The sequence below is a fragment of the Pygoscelis adeliae genome, unplaced genomic scaffold (assembly GCF_000699105.1).
Source record: "Pygoscelis adeliae isolate BGI_AS28 unplaced genomic scaffold, ASM69910v1 Scaffold108, whole genome shotgun sequence".
In the NCBI taxonomy this organism is placed as follows: Eukaryota; Metazoa; Chordata; class Aves; order Sphenisciformes; family Spheniscidae; genus Pygoscelis; species Pygoscelis adeliae.
Window position 1 is genome coordinate 365,152 of NW_008825498.1, and position 13,791 is coordinate 378,942.

General features: G+C 53.2%; 1 protein-coding gene across 1 annotated transcript in view; it reads left to right on the forward strand.

Annotated features, from left to right (window-relative positions):
* Positions 1-10,382, forward strand: part of DPYSL3 (dihydropyrimidinase-like 3) — a 17,835-nt gene extending 7,453 nt beyond the window's left edge. Inside the window, exons 7-13 of the mRNA XM_009331373.1 lie at positions 2,343-2,463; positions 4,001-4,157; positions 7,007-7,148; positions 7,498-7,668; positions 8,276-8,455; positions 9,086-9,248; positions 9,710-10,382. Of these exons, the coding sequence (XP_009329648.1) occupies positions 2,343-2,463; positions 4,001-4,157; positions 7,007-7,148; positions 7,498-7,668; positions 8,276-8,455; positions 9,086-9,248; positions 9,710-9,798 (1,023 nt within the window). The 3' untranslated portion in view covers positions 9,799-10,382. The remainder of the gene's footprint in view (positions 1-2,342; positions 2,464-4,000; positions 4,158-7,006; positions 7,149-7,497; positions 7,669-8,275; positions 8,456-9,085; positions 9,249-9,709) is intronic.
* The last annotated feature ends 3,409 nt before the right edge of the window (positions 10,383-13,791 follow it).

Sequence of the window (13,791 nt, forward strand, 5' to 3'; positions counted from 1 at the left end):
ATTTTTCAGTCTTGCTCAAGTCTCCTAGCAGAGACAAGGGCTTCTGAGTCTCCTAGAGATTAATCAATCAACAAAAGGATCTGTATGGCTGTAGCAAGATTTGGGGCTGGTTTGGGGGTGTTTGTCTTGTATAGGTGACTCCACGGGTATAAGAGGCCTGAGAAGAATCAAATGGCAAGTTTTAGTTCCTCTGAAAATTCACTGTTCACGTCTGTCTGAGTGCAGACAGATTCCAGCCTCTTCCTGCTTAATCTCTGCCTAGGGTCTAAGTGTGTTTCAAAATCAGACGGACAAAGCCATTGGTGGAAGGAGTGGGAGGGAAGAGAGGGGGAATTTCCTGGTTACAAATCATTGTAAGACACTAATTAGATTACTTCTAATTTTAGCTCACAGGGTATTTTTCTGTTTGGTCCATTAGTCTGAGTTGAGTCTAATTTTAGACAGGTTTTCTTGAGATAGCTCCCTGCTGAGAGGTGCTTTTAACTTTCCACAGCATGTGAAAGAAGAAAACAATAGGAATTTGGTACAATAGCAAAGCCAATCAGGGGACCACAGGGACAGATTTGTACTTCAGGGTCTGCTGGAAGTAAAATCAGTTGGCTTAAATGAAAGTGTAAGAAGTTGACTGTGTTATGGCTGGTAACAACATATATAGCCTAGTGTAATACAGTGCTTATTCTCTTTGAAGTATGAGACTTTAAAGCATTTTTCTGTACAGGGAAGAGACTCAATGTCAAATACAGTAGATCAGAGTCCCTCTGTGTGTAAACTGCCATTTATTTTTATGGCTCTAGACCCATTGCCACTAGTTGGCAAGCTAACCCGCAATTACAGGATGCTGTGGTTGTGCCAGGATTTGAGAACTGTCCTATTATCATAAGACAGCACTGCGGTTCTTCTCGTCCAAAGCCAGTAAAACGTTGTTGAGTGTTTGATCTTGAAATGCCATTAAAGCATAAGGCAACTAAGAACAGTGCAAGAAGGCTCTAGATACCATCTGTTCAGCCAAATCCAGATCTCATTGCCTTTGAAAATAAACAGTGTCCCTCTTCCAGAACATCCTCTACCTGGGAAAACATTAGGTAGAGCACAAATGACCCTGCTACCCCCCATAAAGCCTGCAGGATGATGGCAAAGCATTGGGAGGGTGGCCCATAGCTCCGTGGGTCTGTTCTGTCCCGGAGGGACCTCAGTGGGCGTTAAAGACATGTTCTTCTATCCCGTGATGGTGGTGATTTGGTAGGGCAGGATAGTGCTGCTCCAGATTGTAACCTGCTGTGAAGGGTATTCAGTGATGGCTCTGTTTGCTCCTGTTCGCATGTTAAACCCTGTCAACTACTCAAGTCCATAAGTGCGCTGATAAAAATATCTTCTTGTTTAAATTTCTGTTTAAAGAATCTTTAAGCAGAAGAGAGAAACCTCTTTTCACTGTGCAGCAAATAGGCCTGCACAAGTACGAGAGGTGTACGGGTGCATGTGTGTCTGGGTGCAGTGGTCTGCTTCTCCTGCTACTGGGAGAGCTAAGCTTGCATGGCCAGCTGCCTGGCCCACAGGCAGCATTCCCTGCAGCTGGCAGTCCCGGCCTCCCTCGGGAGCTAGCTGATTGGTACATTGTCTTTTTAAGGCTTCTGTTTTGAACTTTCTCATGCCAAAGCTTGAAGCCAAACTGTAGAGAAACAGCAAACTGTTTCTCTCTCTCTCAACTTGGAGAAACTCTGGGGTTGAGCTCAGGCTGAGCACGGGCTGATGTAATAGTCCAAAGATATCCCTCGTGATGGAAATCTACCCTCTGCTAACAGCAGGACAGTGAAACACAGGGCGGGTGTCAGCAGGCTGGGACGAGCAGCAGCTGCATCGCAGAAGAGCCTGCGAGTGCGTAGCTCGTTGCACCCCAGCCACAGGCAGGTTGATGTTTGGTTAAACTAAATGCAGCTGCAGGAGAGCCTGGAGCAGTGAGTGGTCTGAAGGGGGAGACCTTTTTGCTGTCTGGTGTCAGCCTGTGAGCTGTGCTGTCAGGCGTGGGCAGCAGTCCCTGGGTTTCTCTGGCTGTTGGGAGAGCTGGAACCAGGCAGTGGAAAAAACAGCAGATGTAGCTCTGCGATGGCCCCCGAGCACGATCCAGGCAGCACTCCCCTACTGAGCATCGTGTGGCTGTAGCCTGCAGGTTGGGCTGTGCCGTAGGGAGACTGAACCCTCTCCCTGATTAACCTGCCCTCAGGGAGTCAAGGGTAAGAGCAAGGGCACAGGGTGTCAGCAGCAATCCATGGTGTGCCAAGAGGAGCAGGGGCTCTTCCCTGCCCACCCAGTGTTCCTCAGCAGCCGTGCACTGTTCTCTCTTCCAGCTGGAAGCAGAAGCTGTCTTCCGGGCCATCACTATTGCCAGCCAGACCAACTGTCCTCTCTACGTGACTAAAGTGATGAGCAAAAGTGCTGCTGACCTCATCTCACAAGCCAGAAAAAAAGGTGAGTGGCAGCTGCTGCTGCATGCAGCCTTGCTGTTGCCACTGGGATCCTGGACAGCTGGATTCAGTGGTCCCTATGTCCTTGTGGTTGTTTTGCCAAGACCACCACTGTGCCTTGAGTGCAGTCCAGTGCTTCCCTTTCTGCTGGGGCAGCTAGTTTAGGGATTTACCTGACTTGTGAAGGGCACAGGGACACTGCGCCAGGCCACATGAAGCCACCTCCTGTTGTCACATCAGGTAACATCAACATGTGGGTCACAGGTAGGAGCAGCGCTTTAAACACGAAAGTTTGTCTGCAGCTCTGAAGCGCTCTCTGAGGAGACTCATCCATCCACGTGCAAGTGGTTTGAGCTGCTGCATATAGCCCCGGCCTCCCTTTGAAGTGCTGGCCCCTTGGGGGTGCTTGGGTGTCTTTTCAGGTGGCTGGAGGCCTCCATTTGTCACTGGAGGTGGAGCACAGGGACTCCCCACACGCACGTGTGCATGTCCACAGCTGTGTTCAGTGAGCCTCTATAAAAAGGCGGGGGGGGGGAGGAAATGTAGAAAATGCATTTCTAGAGAGGGTCTTGGTGGAGTTGGTAACTGTGAGACATAATGATGAGTATCTCCCAGAAGTACTCGCCCAGGCTGTAGAGTGTGCTTGGAAAGAAAAGCACAGTTTCTCAGTCCCCATCCTAGTTTATCAGCATGACAAGCCCTGCTCCGCAAAAAGCCCTTGGTCACCAGCTGCTGCCCTCTCCCCTGGCCTGTCCCTGGAGTCGGGCACCAGAAGGTGAGTGAGGAACAGGAGCGGGGGACAGGCCTGCCAACTCTTTGGTGGCACGTGGTAAATATTTACGAGGGATAAAGAAGGAAGAATGCACAGGAGATGATGATGATGAAGGACACTGTGAGAGGCTTGGTCGTCGGCCCGGCGTGGGTTCAGTGTCAGGCTGCATTGTGGTCTGCCCGCCCTGCTGCGGGCTGTCATTTCTTATCAAATTGCCTGACCCCTGCCAGGTGTGCCTGTACTGCTGGTCAGCTCAGAGACGTGGCTGTCGCTCTTGGGCTGGAAGTAAATGGGATGAAATGCCCCCCGCTACAGCACGGGGACACCAGTGCTTGCAGGAGGGGACTGGGGGCCTCACTTCCCGGGAGTGTGGCTGGAGCAGGGCAGGCTGGGAAGCAGCCATCTGCCGGGGCAGGAGGCCAGGTTGCCAGCATCATTCGTCTCTCTGTGATGTCTTCTGGGGAACACAGCTCTGTGGCCATGCCTTTCCGTGCCGTGCTCCCACCAGGCTTGCTGCACCAGCAGGATCTGTGCCCTTGAGCGGGAGGGCCCTACAGTGATGGCAGGCAGGGCTCACCCCTGCCACTCACGTGGGCCTTGCTGTCACTCCTGCCTGCCCCAGCACCTGAGGTCCAAGCAGGCAGCGTAGGGCAGGCCAGCATAGGTCTGTGTGTCCTCTGGGCACGGCAGGCTGTTGGTGGTAGTGCTGTGGAACAGAGAATGCCTCCAGGCTCCACCAAATCAGCATCCTTTATGTCCCCCTTTCCAGGCAATGTGGTGTTTGGTGAGCCGATCACGGCCAGTCTTGGGACTGACGGGACACACTACTGGAGCAAGAACTGGGCCAAGGCTGCGGCATTTGTGGTCTCTCCGCCCCTGAGCCCAGACCCAACAACCCCTGACTACATCAACTCCCTCCTGGCCAGGTGAGTGACAGCTCTGCTGGGCAATGCTGCTAGTGGGAAGAAGCGGACTCTGGCCTCTAACAGGGAAGGAAGAGATTAGGGAGTACCTGGGCAGCATAGACATTAGTCCAACCTGAACCACTTCACTGCAGGTATTTAATGACTGATGAAATGGCTCTGACTCGGAGCCGTGGTGGCTTATCCCCAAGAGTGGAGGGAGGACAGGGGAGGCACCATAACCTTAACATCAGTAATGAGAAGAATACCAGGGCAAGTAGTCATGAACCATTTAAAATGCCCTGAAGAAGGCAAAGAAATGAGGACCAGCTAAGACAGACTTATCAATGAAAGCATTCACCAAGCTGGAGAAGGCCTTCTGCACGTGTGGGGTGGGGAATGGCTGCCTGGGTTGCGATGGTGCAGGAGAAGGCGGAGGGGTTACAGGTGTCACAAGCTGGTGGGGTCCCACCAGTCGAATACAGAACAGACACTTTCTCATGCCTGTACAGGTTAGCAGTAGTACAGCCTGCAGAGTGCACGAGGCCTTTAAGGGCAGCTCGCGCACATCTGACAGGGATGGTAGGTCATTTTTTCACCCTGAAGGCAAGGGGGTGGGGAAGGATTTGTTGAAAATAGAGAGCAAACAATAAAAGCACTTCAGCAATTTGCTTTGACCTTTCACAGTTATACTCCATCTTCTCACTGGCAAGGCACGCACAGCAGCTAGGGAAGCAGACCTCATTGCTGGCCCTGTCCACGCGCCACGTGTGAATCACATGCCCCTCTCACCCTGTGTTTGCACGCTGAACTGTGTGCGTGGCGGCTGGTCTGTGTTAGCCAGGGACGACTGACACTGAGGGGGCTGTAAATGGAAATGACCTTTGAGATAATGCTGGAAACATCTCTGACTAGATGAGCAAGGGATGACTGGTCAGTAAGAGGTGTCTTGGCAGAGGAGCACATTAGGATAAACCTGGGTTGTGCCAGGGCGGAGACGCCATGGCTGGGCGAAGAGTGATGCTGGTGCATTTGGGGTCTGAATATGCAGCTCGCCCTGGATTTTGCTATGGTCAACGAGCAAGATGTGCTTCTGCTCAGTCTGAATGTATGAAATAGGTGCAGGTCTTAGGGACTGGCAGGGAAAAGTGAGCCCAGCTCCTGAACTGGCTTTCTAATCCTTCCCTTCCACTTCAAATTACCCCAGACCTCAAAGGAGAGGCAAGAGCACTTCTGAGTCCCTGCAGCCTGCAGGCATCTGTCCTGACACCTTTCCCACGCCGTTTTCTGGGAGGCTTCAGAAGGAGGAGAGGCTGCGAGGCTCCAGCTGGGCTAGAAGGCTTGTTTTCTTCCACTGGGATAAATCTGGTGGAGATTAGGAAGCATGTTGTGTCATCAGCCTGGGTCTCTGGCCGTGCAGTCAGTCAGACATATGGCAGAAATTATCAGAGGAAGATGGAGATTACCAGTGGATTAGGGCTGTTTCGCAGCCCCAAGCAGAGCCATTGTGTCCGCACCATCTTGGGTTCAGGCACAGCCAATCTGGGAGCCAGGTGCTCGAGGCCACTTGCCTCACACAGGCAGCGCCGGGAGCTGGCCTGCGTTGGTCTGCTTCCTTTTGCCCAGCAGCAGTGACTTTCCAACTGCTGCCTGTCACCTGCTCCCCGAGGACCCAGCAGCAGCTGCATGACGTCCAGGGAGTCATGGGCAGCTCCTCGCCCTGCCCTGCCTGTCGGCAGCTCGCTGGCTCTGCCCGTTCCTGCCCTCTGCCATCGTTGTCAGGAACAGGATGGGTCAGCTCATTCGACTGGTGACCCTTTCTGGGCAGAGGGGTCTGGATAACAGCATTGAGCAGCAGCTGCTGTAGAGCACTGCAGTAAAGCTTTTCTGGGCCTCCTGGAGAGAGCTGCTTCTGGGGAATGCTGACTGTCTTTATCCCACTGTCAGATTTACATGTGGCTGTGGGGGGTGTTTGCTTTTGTGGTAGTAATGTGGCAGAGATACTGTAGCTTGGGCCAGAGGCTGCAGCTTGGGCCAGCCTGTACTTGCAAGCACACCTTCTTGGTCTGCGCTGCCAGCTGCTTCTCCTGCTGCAGCTCATGCTGCGAGTGTCCATGTGGGGCTGAGGAGCCTTTGGTGAGCTCCTGCCAGACAAAATGTCTCAAGCCAGAGCCCTGGAGCCCGGCTGAGGTGCTCTCTTCGCTGGGGAAGGTTGGCAGTGCAAGCAGTGGGCAGCCCACAGGCTCAGCCCCACGTAAGCCCGCTCCTGCAGCCACGTCCCCTCTCCCAGAGATGGGTGATGCCTGCCCACAGCAGGCTTCCCATGGGGCAGGGGAGGGCTGCATTTGCCCCTCGGGGTGCAGGACCTGGCAGTGCACAATGAAAGGGCTGGCTGTGCGGGATAGTTCTCGGGTGGAGAGGCCTCTTCCTCCCTGTGTGGCAGAAAGGCTGCTCTCCCAAGCAGACCTGAGATGTCTTTTCGCTTTGTGTTAGTGCAAATGTTGGAGTCTTGTATGGAAGGACATCTTTTGGCTTGACACAAAGACACCCTGGGGAATAGGGTGTCCCCAGGGTGTTTTCCCTGGGAGCTGAGCTGTTGACTCCTCTTGTGTGCAGGATGCTGTCCGTGCCCCAGGCTGGTAGCGTGGTGTGGCAGAGCTCTCTTGCCCCCGTGCCCCCAGGTGACACAGCTGTTGCAGGGGCCAAGTCAGGTGGAAGTCTTCAGACTCAGGGGCTGTAGAAACAGGGGTGCAGAGTAAAACAGAGCTGAGCCAGGGGCTGCCTGTGCCCAGAGGAGATCCATGTCCCTCGCGTCCCTGCTGTTGTCTAACCGCAAAACGGTTGATGATGTTTTTGTTACCACCACCCCTCAGTGGTGACCTGCAGGTTTCGGGAAGTGCCCACTGTACATTCAGCACCTCACAGAAAGCAATTGGAAAAGACAACTTCACAGCAATCCCAGAAGGGACAAACGGCATAGAGGAACGAATGTCTGTCATCTGGGACAAAGCAGTGGTAAGAGTCACGCCAGGGAGAGGGCAGAGCGGGCAGGGTTGAGGGGCACCTCAGACGCCTGTGTTCTCGCCCCCGCAGAGCTGGGCACCCAGCTGCCTGTCTCCTCTCTGGCTTTGAGAGTCAAACCAAGCCAGAGCAGGATAGGCAGCTGTTGAGGGTTCAGGGTGAACAGCCAGGAGCTGTGACTATGCCCCCAGTTTTCTGTCTGTCTGGTGCCAATAGTAAGATCAGCCGCAGCGGTCTGGGCCCAGCCAGCCAGTGGCTTGTGGGGGAGTGAGTCTGGTGCTTCCCAGGGCTCTTACTCTCCATTTCCCCAAAAGAGCGCTCAGTTCTCTTTGTGTCTGAGCAGGCCACAGGAAAGATGGATGAAAACCAGTTTGTGGCTGTGACGAGCACTAATGCTGCAAAAATCTTCAACCTGTACCCACGGAAAGGGAGAATAGCAGTGGGCTCGGACAGTGATCTGGTTATATGGGATCCTGATGCAGTGAAGATCGTCACGGCAAAAACCCATCAATCTGTAAGCCCTCTGCTCATCTGTGGGAATGCTGGAGGGTGGGGTGCGAGTAGCACTGTATAAAGGCTACCTAGCTGCTGGGAGCTTGGCGCTGCCCTGCTGTGCTGGGCTCTGAGGAGGAGGGGCTGAGTCCAGGTTCTGGGCGATGCCAGCTGTGACTGTGGGGTAGGATGTCTGTGAGCCCTGGGCTCTGCGCACGGCGCTTTTCTCACCCTGCTGTGTTGCTCTTCTCCTGAGCCTGGCCCATGCAGGTGTAAGGACACGCATTTCTCCTTATCTGGGTTCCTCTTCCAGGTACAAATTTTTCCTGGCTTTGCCAGCGTGCTTTGTTCATGCCTTACCTCAAGCCTAGGTTCTGCCCTCCTCTGTTGTTGGAGTCTTTGCTCACACCAAGCTCCGAAGCAGCAGGTCCTGGTTCATGTTGGGAGCTCTGGTGGGTTCTTAGTGTGATGGACTAGTGAACTAAAGGAGGCCTCTGGGGCAGGCAAGGCTATTACAGGTGTCCTCTCCCTGCACTGGTGACTTCAGCAGCGAGGTGTGGGGACTAAACAGCCCTGAGCAGACAGGCAGTGCTCATGTCCTTCCTGACCATCATCCCCGGTTGCTGCAGGCGGCTGAATACAACATCTTTGAAGGGATGGAGCTACGTGGGGCCCCGCTGGTTGTCATATGCCAGGGGAAGATCATGCTGGAGGATGGCAACCTGCATGTGACCCAGGGGACTGGACGCTTCCTGCCCAGCAGCCCTTTCCCTGACTATGTCTACAAGCGCATCAAAGCCAGGAGGAAGGTGAGGAGACAGGGATGCCAGGAGAAAGAGTTGGGACACTGTTAGCCCAAATTGCCCTTTTCCCTAATACTGATTGATTTTCCTCTGCTGTTCTCACTGGACCCTGGAAACAGTGCTGCAAACTGGTGTATTTTGAACCTACAGTTGGGATAGTTAAGGCTTGGGTAGAGAGCTTTGACCTTAGTGTTGATAGTGTGCCACTACTGGAGGCAGATGCTTGGCTGGGTCAACAGTGGGTGATGCCTGCCCTTGTTGCTGTCCTGCTGCAGCAGGAGTCTGGAGGGAAGTGCTGAGTTAAAAACAAAGAGACTGGGCAAAATGGCCTTCTCCTTCCCCATCCATGCAGCATAAACCTGTGCTGAGGGATTACCTGTTGCACTGGGCTCTGCCTACTTTGCAGGGTGGGAGTGAAGGGAGGCCGTCACACAGGAGGTGGGTGGTGGGGCTGTGCCAGGCCTCAGTGCTGCAGGGAGGTCTCGGGCATGCAGGATGGAGGGGCACAGAGCTGGCAGTGTGAATTGCCTCTGCAGTGGGGCTGGTGAGCCAAGGATCGCTGGAGCATGATGCTGCCATGGCAAGATGCTCCCTGGGAGCAGAGAAGTGTCACTGTCCTCTTCTCTCTGGTGACAGATGGCAGAGATGCATGCTGTGCCCCGGGGCATGTATGACGGACCCGTGTTTGACCTGACCACCACCCCCAAGGGGGGCACCCCTGCAGGGTCAACCAGGGGGTCCCCCACGCGGCAGACACCCCCTGTCAGGAACCTCCATCAGTCTGGATTCAGCCTCTCAGGTGAACATATGCGGCGGCTGGGCTGGGAGAGCACAGAGCCACTGGCCACTGTCCTGGAGCGGAGGGCAGTTGGGAGATGGCCTGGGGCAAGCTGAGCACAAGAGTGGAGCATGGCAGGGTGAGACCTTGTGCGTCCCTTAAAGGACATAGCCGGAGCTGGCCCTCCAGCCCGTTGCACCTTGCAGTAGAAACAAGGCAGACTGTGGCCACGGAGGTCCCAGCACAGCATCAGACCCTGCTCTTGCTGCGTGGGTTTGTTCACAGAGGAGCGTCTACAGAGATGTTCAAGCCACTGCTGCTCTCGGGGTCGTTACGGGGTTTGGAGAGGGAGCAGGTTGCTGTAGACAGCCTTGGGAGGTCCTTTGGCAAGACCCCAGGCTGCCTGACTGCTCAGTCCTGTGAAGAAAATGCTCTTAACTTTGCGTTCCCCCTTCCCTTTGTGCTTTCTTGTCCTCTTGCAGGTACCCAGATTGATGAAGGCGTTCGCTCAGCGAGCAAGCGCATCGTCGCGCCCCCAGGAGGCCGCTCCAACATAACCTCCCTGAGTTAAATGTCCCTGCCGAGAAGGAAACAAAATCCCTGTTCAAGCGAAGGAAGAAAAATGGTACATTGGTGTTTAAGAAGGAAAAGCAAATAAACCTGTTCTGAAGAATCTATAAGCCTCAAGCCTTATGTTTCACAAATGCTACTTGCTACCTAGCTTTAAAGATATTGCTTCATTTTGTTTTATGCATAGCCTTAAAATTCTGTTGTTGTTGTTGTGGGTTCAGTCGGGTTGTGTTTTTACTCTTCCTTTCTGTATGCATGCCGCTCAGACAGGTCGCTCGATTCAGTGTGTTATTTGTGTTGAACGCGTGTGGGATGCTGCTGTGTGGGACAGTGGGAACGACCTGGCACGGGCGAACTGGCCTGGCAGGCGAAGTGGCAGGGGCCAGCCGGAGGTGCGGTGTGGGATGGGGAGGGCAGGTTCACGGGAGCTGGTAGGGGCAGGTGGGTCTGTGTCGTGTTCATGTCCTTCGTCTCCACCCAACGCTCATCGGCGTTTCACCACGAGGCCCATGGGGGAGCCCAAATCATCTCTGTAACAGCTGTCACAGCACCTCGTGTAAGGAGTTTTACTACTTTGTACACTTTATTAAAAAAAAAAAGTTGTTCCTTCAAACAACTTGCGTGGCTTTTTTCTTCCTCAGGCTGCTGCTGCTGGGCAGGGGTGGTGTGAAGCTGTGCCCTGCGGGCGAGCTGGGCAGCAGGGCTCCAGGGGGGCCTCTGGGCTGTGTTTGAGCTGGAGGAGCTACAGTGCAGGGACAGACTGTCAGATGGAAACTGTGTGGTGCTCGCTGCTGTGGGTGTCAGGGTATTGGTGTAGCTTCTCGGGCACAAGCAAAGGTATGGGCAAAACAGCATGTTGCAGGTGTTTGTAAAAGCTTGTTCAGTTTGTCCGTCTGGTCTCTGGCTGCAGCCCGACCTGGCCATCACAGGCTGTTAACTCCTGGCAAGAGCTGTGCCTGTCATCTGTGTGGTGACAGAGACCAGCTCCGCACAGCACTGCCTGGGCATGGTGTTAGGGTCTTACCAGCTGGGGCTGGCTTGGAGGCTCTTTTCTGTGGGCACCTGTGAGTTAACACTCCCCTTCTATCAAGCAGCGTTTATCAAACCGAGGGTTACAGCCTTCTAAAGCTTGCAAAGCATGCAAAAAACCCCTTGATTGTTTTTTAAATATTACAAAAAATAAGCATCAGTTTATGCTGTGCTAAATAAATACAGGGTTTTTTTTTTCTTCCTTAAGTATTTGACCTTGAAATATTTATTTTTACATGCCTGCATTTCAGACAGGACAAGTTGTCCATGCAGCAGCCCTTAAGGGGCCATGCCAGAATAGTTGTGCCAGGGGTGGGGAAGGCTGTTCATACTTAGAAGTTTTGTGAAGTTCTGTTATCAAGCAATTAAAGATTTTTCCCTGTTGCCTGGTAGTGATTAAGCTGAGACTGTGCCTCTGTTTACAGAGGAAGAGGGGAAAGGAGGCATGGTTTTAGAAGTCTTTGGGGAACTTTTAAAGATGTGATGTTCTTACCATTTAAGTTCTTGAGTGGTTTTTTGTGGTCAGCCAGTACAATTTATGCAGCAACAGATTTTTCCCCAGCGAGGAGCCGAACTAGTTTCCTTGTGTGGAGCCCCAGACAAAACACATTTATGGTGTATGAACCTCTCCACTACCTGCACCAGAGCAAGGTGATTGTAGCTGTGCGCTGAATGAGGGACAGGTACAACTGTTGGTACAGTCCTTCTTGACAGCGCCTGGCCCCAGACCCGGTGTAGGACTAGGCAAAGAATAGAGGATCAATGGAAAACGCTGCAGGTGCTCTGGCTAGCCTCCCTGGGAATGACAAGTCTGAAGGCAGAGAGATACGGAGACCCCTACCCTGCTCAGCAGTCTTACTGCTAGAAAGCAGGGGTGGCTGGGGAAGGGGAGAGCAAGAACACAGCGACACTAATTTGGGTGTGCTGTGACTTAGCAGGAAAAGGTGGCTTTCCCATTGCAATGACCCACTTTGAGGACACCAATAACCACTTACTGGTGAACTAACTCCGCTCCAGCCTTGCAGCTCCCTGGACAGAAAAGGGTCACACTTTCCCTGTTGGTTGTTTCCACGTTAGCAGCATACAGCGATGCTGCCTGCCCCCTGCTCCCCAGCCCTGCGCACACACGCTATGCTGCAACTATGCCAAAAGCCTGACCTGAGCAAATAAAACCAGGCTATCAGGCACAGCGTGTGGAAGGTGGTGGTGGTACGGCAGTGCATCAGTCTGCGCCTGCGGGGCACTTGCCAGCTGCGCAGAGGAAACCAGGGCACGCTGCACAGTGAGTGCTGCAGCCCTCAGTCTCTGCAGCCTTCATGCAGAACCAGCTTCCCCTTACCCTGGCACCTTCATGTGATGGCAGCAAGAAACTGCTATAGTCATCTAAAACTGGGGGGCTGCTTACCTTTATTGTACAGAGGTGAAGGTACATACTGCCATGGCACTATGTCAGGAGGAGGATGCGCAGTGCAAGTCAGAAGAGGCACTCTTTGCATCTGGGGAGGTGCTTGCACTGCTGTGCCAGCAGCTTCCCTGTACCCTACCTGTTAACAAAGATATCAGGACTTACAACCACATTTGGTGCCACTCCTATCTGTTAGAAATTACTGCAGAAAAAAGCTGGATGGGTGAAAGCAGTGCAGAAACTGTCCCATGAGGGTTGGAGCCGGCAGGGTGTAGGCACAGAGGCAAACACCAGAGCTCTCTCAGCACAGAGGGAGTGGAGCGGGCGCACCCCCATCATCGCCCAGAGAATCCATCCCCCAGAGGTGGTGGGAGAGGGCTTGGATGGGACCCTGTACAGACCCATCGTGACCATGCTGGACTGCCCTGCTTGGCCTTTCTGCAGCACAGATGTGCTCTGCTGCATCCCCCAAGAGACACCACCAGCATGGAGGGGAGACCCAGCCACCTAATGCAATCTGCGGGAAGGCTCATGAGCTAGTCTGAGCGTGGCTGCTACGCCCTGGCAGTAAAGCTGTTCATACAGTGAAGTCATATGCTAGCTAGGGAGCAGCTGGCGGTGGGACACACTACCACCACTGTTGTAGGAGGGACCAGAAAGTGGAAGACACCTAACTAAAGCTTATTTTTAGGTGTGAACTATGACTGAGCTGCTCAGTGCTGGGATGCCCGCCACACGCCACTGCAGAGGCAGAACAGGCAGACAGGATGTTCTGGCCAGTTGCTCGGACGGGCGATCCCCCTGCCTTGGATTCAGGCGTGCTTGGGGGGAACGGAGATGCTCCTCTCCCAGCAGTCACAGGAGTGGCCGCTTGCCTGTGCACATGCATAAACCACACATTTCCCAAAGCAAACCAGACAGCCATCATCAGATGAACGAGAGAGGGATTATTCATGTGTCAGTCTATCAGAAGCAGCTGGGAAGACCACTGGGAAGTCTACTACACACAATCTGTCAGTAATGGACCGAATCCTCAGCTCCATAGGCAGAGGGTGTCTGAAAGTCTTCAGCCAGGGGAAAAGCAGATTTAAACTGAGAGTCCAGTAAAGTCCTAGCGGGCTCTAGGCAGGGGGAACACCCATTCTGCCTTGCTATGCAAGTGATCTCAGAAGTAACATTGACTTTGATCATCTGGGAAGGAGCCTTTCATTTGGTGTTGGTTTTATTCAGATTTTTTTTGAGTTGATCAGATTTAGCCAGAGAAAGACAGGAAGGCACAGGGGATACAAAGAACACGTTTGCGTATGGGGCAAATGGTTCATCACACATTCATTATATTGCTGAGAGTAGGAAAAATGTCAAATAAGGAGGTGAAACCTCAGGTCTGCCAAAGCATTTAAATAATAGCATCATTCCCAGCATTACCATAATAGAAATTCTTTGGCCAATCTCAGTCTTGGCAAAGACCACACCAGGAGTACAGATGTTCTGCAAACAGTAGCTGCTTAAATCAAGAATGATTTCAATGGTAGAGAGATTAAAAATACATGTTCACCTCTG